Source organism: Mytilus edulis, chromosome 2 (assembly GCF_963676685.1).
Source record: "Mytilus edulis chromosome 2, xbMytEdul2.2, whole genome shotgun sequence".
Lineage (NCBI taxonomy): Eukaryota > Metazoa > Mollusca > Bivalvia > Mytilida > Mytilidae > Mytilus > Mytilus edulis.
Genome location: NC_092345.1, coordinates 75,631,911 through 75,640,313, shown reverse-complemented (window position 1 = coordinate 75,640,313; position 8,403 = coordinate 75,631,911). Strand labels below are relative to the sequence as shown.

The 8,403-nt window shown below is 32.9% G+C and overlaps 1 protein-coding gene across 2 annotated transcripts; it reads right to left on the bottom strand.

Annotated features, from left to right (window-relative positions):
* Window positions 1–423: 423 nt before the first annotated feature.
* On the bottom strand, window positions 424–7,934 carry LOC139512953 (putative ankyrin repeat protein RF_0381). Of its 2 annotated transcripts, none has more exons than XM_071300951.1 (4): window positions 7,798–7,934; window positions 4,302–5,385; window positions 3,125–3,305; window positions 424–2,443 (listed from the first exon to the last, which is right to left on the bottom strand). In XM_071300951.1, exons 2-4 carry the CDS (start codon window positions 5,374–5,376, stop codon window positions 2,119–2,121), a joined length of 1,581 nt encoding a protein of 526 aa, XP_071157052.1. In that variant the 5' UTR covers window positions 5,377–5,385; window positions 7,798–7,934; the 3' UTR covers window positions 424–2,118. The 2 variants fall into 2 exon arrangements, with proteins under 2 accessions (XP_071157052.1, XP_071157053.1); XM_071300952.1 differs by having other exon boundaries at window positions 7,810–7,911.
* Between the last annotated feature and the right edge of the window lie 469 nt (window positions 7,935–8,403).

The following is an 8,403-nucleotide window of genomic DNA, read 5'->3' as shown; positions in this document are numbered from 1 at the left end:
GCTTTGAACTACTGGTAGTTTTCAATAACTGTGAGTACTTTTAGATAGGTAAATCATGTATTTTGCATATCAAGCCAATCTGATAACTTTAGCCCTTTTCAACTGATTTTTAGTTTCTTCACTGTCCTAGGTCAGAGATTGAGTATAACCCAGCCCTACCACATTGTCTATGTGACTGTATGATATACAGCAACAACATACAACCATTGAATTCCAGCCTGTTTTTCAGTGGTCTTTGTTTTTCATATTTTCGTATTTGTTTTTTAATTGTTAACTGTCCAGTATTTGTTTTCATCATTGTTGAAGCCATACACTGTGAACGATAGTTGTTTTCTACTAATTTTTATAAAGTAAGCTCATGATTTAAAATGAAAGTAAAAAGAATTGTCTTTGAAACTTTCTAATAGTACATTGAAAATCATATTTATAGACCAAAGTTTTATATATTTTAATATATAAATCAATAAATCAATAAATAAATAAAACATTAAAAGATAAAAGAAAACTAAAATAAATTGGTATGACTTATCAATAAGATATATATAAAAAAAAAAAAGACAACAACTTGAATAAAGGACTACACCCTAATGTAGCATTAAACATATTACCCATCTAATGTCGATTCACTATTTTTTTCGGTACCAATTTTCATGGATTTAGGAAAAATTACATTTTCTTAGATATTTGATTCATGCATACATTCCTAAAGAAAATTGAAGTTCCTTGAACATTCAAATTCATGATACATCTGTACCAACTAAATCCAAGAAAATTGGTATCCAACGAATAATTATGAATCCACAACACTATTCACAAACTGTACTCTTGGTCCCAAAAATCTATCTGCAACAGTATTTTCCCACACTTCAGTTAAAAACACCATCTTTAAATTTTTCTGGTGTGTAGTTGAAATAAAAAATAATTCAATGTAAGCAGACTAGGAAAATTCACTAATAAGCAATTGATAACAAACAATAGGCCATAACATTAATATCAATAAATAACATGTAAAAAATTGATAAATACAAATAATTTTAAAATATGTCAAAGCCATGAATCAAAATTTATAAGACAAAAAAGCAAACCATTACCCTAAATAGCAAAGCTATTTTGGTTACATAATAAGTAGGTTTGTCCATACATATTGTTAATATATTGTACTTGATAAACTTTCACCTAAAGGAGTAACAATGTTACTTAAACGGTTATGAGTTTTTAGAAATATGACTAGGCAATAAATAACAGGAGCTGACACACTAAAATGTCCCTCTTGCTCTAATACTTGAATTAGTTAAAAGGTCAATAAGTTCTGAAACTGAGGTTAAGGTCAAATAAACTAAACAATTTCAGATATCTTGAAATAGAAGTATATGTTCATCTGCCATATGACTTTTACCTTATTTCCATGATACAGTACTAGTGGTCAAATAAACTTACGATTAAGTTTTAAGGATTCGGTTTAATTGTTTCTCAATAACCCTTGTTGCACGACAGGTCAACCATATTTTGGTATGTTGATTTTTGTAAGGATTCATAAGCTAACCAAAATGACTATCTGGAGGTCAAGACCATATTCTGTGATGACATGAATTATTATTGATATGGTCATATTTATAAATTAACTATTTACAAAACTTTAGAATTTTTCAAATAATAAGGCTTTTCTACCTCAGGAATAGATTACCTTAGCTGTATTTGGCATACAATGTAGCTTTTAGGAATTTTGGTCCTTAACTCTGTGCTTTATTTGTGCCTTTTTAACTATTTTGGATTGGAGCATCATATTATGTAGACAAAACATGCGTCTGGTGTAAATACAAAATGTTATCCTGGTATCTATGATGAGTTTGTGATACAAGTCTTGTCAGACAGACAAAAACAATATTTACACCTTAATTATACAGCAAATATCCTTCAAAGTGGCTGTTCTCAATTCCAGAGGATCAGACCTGATTCTTAAAAACAATTTACCTTAAGTAATTATGACAAATGTGATAATGAAATTCCTCATCATGAACCTTAAACAAATTTTGATCTTTCAAAGTGAAAGTAGGAACAATAATTTGATTGAACATTTGCTTTTGTTTTACACTGTTTATAACCTGTTTAACAACCGGGTTAATCCTTCAGCATAAGATAGTCTTTTAAAGTCCTAGGTAACTCCAATTTTGATATAGAGCTCAACATTTCACATCCCAATGTGCATCTGCTAATAAAGTGATACCTTATGGAAGCTCTACATAATCTTATTAATGATGGCGGCTCTTTACATATATCTCTCATCCACTGGTGAAACTGGTCTTGTTCAGGGGTTTTCCCTGGTAAATACATCCATGTTTCAGGGTAAAGATTCCATCCACTGTTAATCAGATATGTGCCAGCTTCAAAATATCCTGTCCATACCAACATACAAAGAGGAGAATGTCTAGATGCTACACCAGAGCTAACAAAAACAAGTGTAAAGATCAGATTAGACCAATAACAGTTCCTCACACAATGATCGTATGTGCATGTATAAATCAATTCAATTAAAGTATTCAACACTTTTGTTTATATGAGAAAAGCAGATATGGGGTAAACAGTAATGAAACAGCAACCCAACGATAAAATTAACCAAAATAAAAGATATCTAGAGGGCAACATAAATTTTTGTATTTTATCATTTTTTATTTATACTCCCAAACCTTCTTAACTATGTGTGAACAGTTACATTTTTGTTTTCTAAAGTAAACTTGGCCTGGGCATTTTAAAGCATTTCTAAGAGCCTGAATGAATTTCGAAGGGTGTGAAAGTCTGTTAGAAGTGTTTTAAGATACGCAATAGCATCATTGCCTAGGAGTCAAACATGATTGTAAAGGTTGACTTGCATGTCATTTAAATTTTATATAAGGAAATGACATTTGCAAATTAAAGGACGGACCCTTATGTGCGGCCTAACACCTGACAATACAGGGCAATTGATTGAAGTGTGACCTGTATCATCTACCACTTGATAAGATCTGTACGATAACTGTTTCTATTTATATTACATGTATTGATATGGAAAATATTTTAAATATAGGTATTCCCATATCTATAAATAATACTGAAACAATTAAAACAGAGAGTTTGCAACTTAAATTACCTTTCTCTAATAGATAAGTGTGCCCCAGCTTCAACCAGTATTTTAAGTGTAGAAAGAGCAAAGTTATTCAGTGCTGTTTGGAATGCACATGTATGTAAAGGTGTGAATCCTTGGGCATCAACCACATTAAGATCAGCACCAGATTGTACTAGTAAATCCATCAGTTGGTCTCTTTTTTCTTCTTAAAATAAATATAAACATTAAAATTAAAAGTCATCTCTACAGCAGATTATAATCAATATTTTAACAAAAAAAGAGATTATAGCTGGAGTGGCAGTGGCGGATCCAGAACTTTTCCTAAGGGGGGGCCCGCTGACTGACCTAAGAGGGGGCCCGCTCCAGTCATGCTTCAATGATTCCCTATATAATCAACCAAATTTTTCCCACGAAAGGGGGGGCCCGGGCCCCCCAGGGCCCCCCCCTGGATCCGCCTATGAGTGGGCACGGGTGGGCTGTCCAAGGTTGGCCGGTGAAAAAAGCAAAATCATTTAATCATGACAACAATACATCTTACCAAAAAAAAAAGCTCCTTCAAATATAAATTATGAACATAATCTGTGGATTCACAATGTAACAAATATATACACACATTTCTCCTTTTTTATAAAGATTAGACCGTTGGTTTTCCTGTTAGAATGGTTTTACACTTAGTAATTTTTGGGGTCCGTCATAGCTATACTGTTCAGTGTGAGTCAAGGCTCTGTGTTGAAGACCGTACTTTGACCTATAAATGTTTTTTTTTCTTTTACAAATTGTAACTTGGATGGAGAGTTGTCTCATTGGCACTCATACCACATCTTCTTTTATCATGTATATATCTATGCATGTAAATTCTATACTTATATATGAACCTAAATTATAATTAAGGCAGCAACCATTTGATTTTCTGGGGGGGGCGGGCTATGGATTTTTTTTTCTGGACAAACTTTTTTTTCACCTGCGGCAAAAAACAATGTATTTTTTTCGCGACAAGTCAAAAACAATTTTTTTCTTTCAACTTTAGCATTACATATAGTGGCAGCTGAGGGGGGAACAAACAATTTTTTTTTTCTCAGAATCAAAAACAAATTATTTTTTTTCTCTCAAAACTGGAAACAAACTTTTTTTTCCAAAAAAATCCTACATAAGACGAACCCCTGTACAGGGTTTATACATGTATTCAATTTAAAATACTTACTTTGCACTTTCTGACATTTATGTAGAACTGTTTCCCTTGTACGATTGACAGCTTTAAGGTTTGCACCAGCAGAAATAAGCTTTCTAGCCACATCAATATTCCCTGATGAAGCTGCCAATAGCAATGGTGTCTCATGGCCTGGTTCCCTGACATTTACATTAGCCCCATGTTTTATAAGAATTTCAACAATATCAGCCGATCCTACAGTAACTGCTGACACTAACGGTGTGTGGTTTGATAAATCAGCACTGTTCACATCAGCTCCTTTGTCAATTAACAACTGAACACATTCTGGTGACTTTGAAAAAACAGCATATTGCAAGATACTTCTCCTACTGGAATCTTTAATTTTTATAGATGCTCCATGGTTTAATAAAATTTTGAGTATTTCTAAATTACCTCTGTCAGCAGCATAATGTAAAGGTGATCGCCCATCTAAATTAGCCAAATCTAAACATGCCCCCTTTTCACAAAGAATGTTGACAATATCTACATAACCATTCTTAGTAGCTAAATGTAAAGATGTCAAACAGTCACACTGACGCTTGGTCTGAATGTTCAAAGAACCTACCCGATCAGCAAGCACCTCTAAAACTTGTGGCTGATTGCACAAAGCTGCAATATGAAGAGGTGTGTATCCTTCTTTTAATGTTTTAGCACTAGACACATTAGCACCATGGCTGATCAAAAAATTTAACATTTCAGTGTCTCCATTCTGAGTTGCTATATGGATGGCTTGGTACCCTTTGTTGTCTGAATAATTTAAAGGAGCCCCATGTTTCATTAGGATCCTAACCATATCAAGATTACCAACTTCCACTGCATAATGAAGGGCTCTTCTTCCTTCCTCATCTGAATACCTTAAATTTAGTAAGTCTACTTCTTCAACAAAATATTCAAATATTTTTTGCTGCTTTGATTTAATAGTTTCAAAGAAGGCTTCACAAATACCTGAGCTACTCAAAGATGTTTTCTGCGTAATATATCTTTTTGTCTCAGCAAAATTTCCATCCTTAATAACCTTCTTGAGTAATCTTAATTCAAGGCTTTCATTCGTTTCCATGTCATCAGCCATTTAGTTCATCTGAAAGGACAAATGTAAGTATATAAATAATGGTGTGTATTACTTTTTTAATATATACACAATGGTATGTCACAAATGTGTCTATGTTGGTTTATGTTGAAGTTACATTCATTGCTAAGTTGTGGTTGTCGTTGAAGAAGTGAAAAACAAGGTTTAATAGTTTAGCCCTTAATGTGATGTGCTATAAAGGTCAGGTCATCAAAACCAATTGCTATCACTAGCATGACTAGTACAGCTATTCATAATTGAATCATCTACACAACAGCCCGGGTGGATTTTGCTTTTTTCACCGGCCCACCCTGGGCAGCCCAACCGTGCCTACCCCAGCTGTAATCTCTTTTTTTGTAAAAATAGTGATAACAAAATGCTTATCTGTTTTTTTCAATTGACCGCCTTTGCCAGTCTTTTAATTAAACAAAAGAAATGTCATGCCCACTCCTATGGGTGGGCAAAATGGACATGCTAGAAATTTTGCCCACCCTGTGCCCACTCCCACTGTGGACAGGTGGACAAAGCAAAATCCACCCAAGCTGTAGTGTATGTTTCTTAGGCTAACTTAGTAGACCAATAAAACAAGACTTTTACCAGAGTGCATATATATGGGACTGTAATAGTCACCATAGACTTAATTTTGAATTTATGACTATCAGGACTAGGAACAGACTTCTAAAAGCCTTCCATAAAGGGCAATAAGGGCTATCATTATCAGAGATTTGTTTATGTTGTCTAATTCTGTCACTCAATTATAGGTTTCAAGATAATATATATACATTGTACATGTTCTGACAGTTTAGTATAGCTCTATATAGAATTCTTTTAAGGTAAATCATAAGTAAATCTTTTTTGAGACAGAATTTTCTTATACTTAGCCAGAATGAAGATTTTAATATGCTCTTTTCAAAAATATAATAAAAAGTAGGGGTCACCGTGCTATTTTTCAAGCTATGAGTCGTTGAAAATTGCCTAAATTTGGTTAGATTGTTAATGGAAAAACACAATTGTGTGCATAAAAAATAATCTATGAGATAGAATTTTGAAATAAATTGTGAAAAGAAAGGTTTTGTAATATGTTTAAAGAAAATAAAAAGAAAAAATGGTGTCACCGAACTTGTTTTCTTGCTACAAGTAAAAAGAAAAAAATTCCCTATCTGTCCAGTATAAATTTTTTACTAAAAGAGTTATCTTCCCTTAAATGGCTCATTTGAAAAAAATGATTCAAAAAGCAAAATAAAATGATATTTTTTAATTATTTTAAATTATACAATAAATTGTCAAGTTTTCTTTATATTACTAAACAGTCTAACCATCAAATTACAAATCTGTCTCCAAATTTGCAGATTTAGGCAAATAACTAGACCGATTTTTTACTGTGATTGAACTGATTGTTCAATCCAAGATGGCGGTATACCATGAATCTACCTTAAGTGTTTTCGCCTTAATGTGCATGTACATGCACATTAAGGCAAAAACACTTAAAAGAATTTTTAAAATTAACATTAAAAATTCTATTACAAAGAAGAATGATATCAAATATTTAGACAAGATAAATTTAATTTGTTTTATATAAGAGGGGGGGTTGAGGTTGGAGGGGTCCTGATCCCAAAATCCCGGGGTTAAAAACGCGAAATTCTGAGGTCTAAAATTTAAATAAATTTAAATCTCGACATCCTGAGATTCGAAAAAAGAATTTCTGGATCCCGAAAGGGTCAATCCAGAAATCCCGAGATTAAAAACACCCAATCCCAGAGTCCAGATAAAGGTCCTATCCCCCCTCATATAAAACAAGGTCATAATTTAACAGGAGCAAGATGTAACATACTGATAGTCACAGGATAGGATAATATGTCCATCTTTCTCTGAGCAAACAATTTAACCAAGGGGTGGGGGCTACATTGTACATCTATGCATGGCAAATGTTTTTTAACATTAATTATAAATGTATCTGTACTATTTACTATTTTCCACCTCTTTTTATTTCCTTAACATAGTGCATAAATAGGAAAGTTTTGCTTGTCTTTTACCATAATCGCATATATATATATATGTCCTGTTATAATGATTGTCTCTGTGTGCTAGCCTTTCACTGTTAGTGTTAGGGTTAGGAAACATTCAGGGTAAGAAGGTTAGGGATGGTTTGGGGGGGGGGGGGGGGGGTATAGTCTTATAGATTTTGTGTAAAGGATAGTTTAGTATAGCTCTATATAGGTTGGGAAACCAAAGTAATAGAAATCAATACTCTAACAAGGCAGATATGGTTAAAGACGCATAAAAATATTAATACAGTTCATCAACTTTTGGAAAAATAATTTGGCCATGTTCACACCTCAAAAGTTGACAAAACATACATGTATGTCTATTGTGCATGAGTAATTTGCCACTTGAATGAAGGCAAATAAGAAATAAAATTCATACGTTTATATTCACAATATCTTGGTCATTGTCACTGCTTGTGTCTTTGTGTTGTCTCAGTTTCCCGGAGGGTATTTCGTGTCTGTCATCTGTCATCAGCTGGTCCATTGTTTACATTCATAACCGGAAATAGTTCTTACGGGTCTCACTAATTAGCGACAACAAGCGTCAAGAAGCGACAACAAGCGTCAACAAGCGACAAGAAGCGACAACAAGAATTATTTTAGCGACAACAAGCGACAAGAAGACTATTTAGCGACAAGAAAACATTTTTTTTTATTAGATATAAAGAAATTTGTATTTAATGTTTTTTTTTAAATATACGAGCAGATATGTCTAATTAAAATGTTTTATTATATAGTTATATAACCTCCTTGGTTAGATAGACGAAGAAAGGAAACATTTGTGAGGAAGAAAGAGATTGAGCTTCTTTTTTTTTAATTTTTAAATATGAAGAGTATGTATAAGATAATGTATGTATCTGTTTTCATCAAAGTCAAAGTATGAATAAACGAATGGAGATATATATGGAGCGGGCATAATGGAATATAATATTTTGATTCATTTGCTAAAATACTATGCTCTAAGTGTACTCTTAATTTTGTTATG

Excerpts from the sequence above, each read along its gene's own strand:
- LOC139512953 (XM_071300951.1), bottom strand. The coding sequence starts at position 5,376 with ATGGCTGATGACATGGAAACGAATGAAAGCCTTGAATTAAGATTACTC. Across the intron at positions 3,306-4,301 it reads TAAATGTCAGAAAGTGCAAA|AAGAAAAAAGAGACCAACTG; the intron begins GTAAGTATTTTA and ends ATTTATTTTAAG. Across the intron at positions 2,444-3,124 it reads CACTTATCTATTAGAGAAAG|CTCTGGTGTAGCATCTAGAC; the intron begins GTAATTTAAGTT and ends TGTTTTTGTTAG.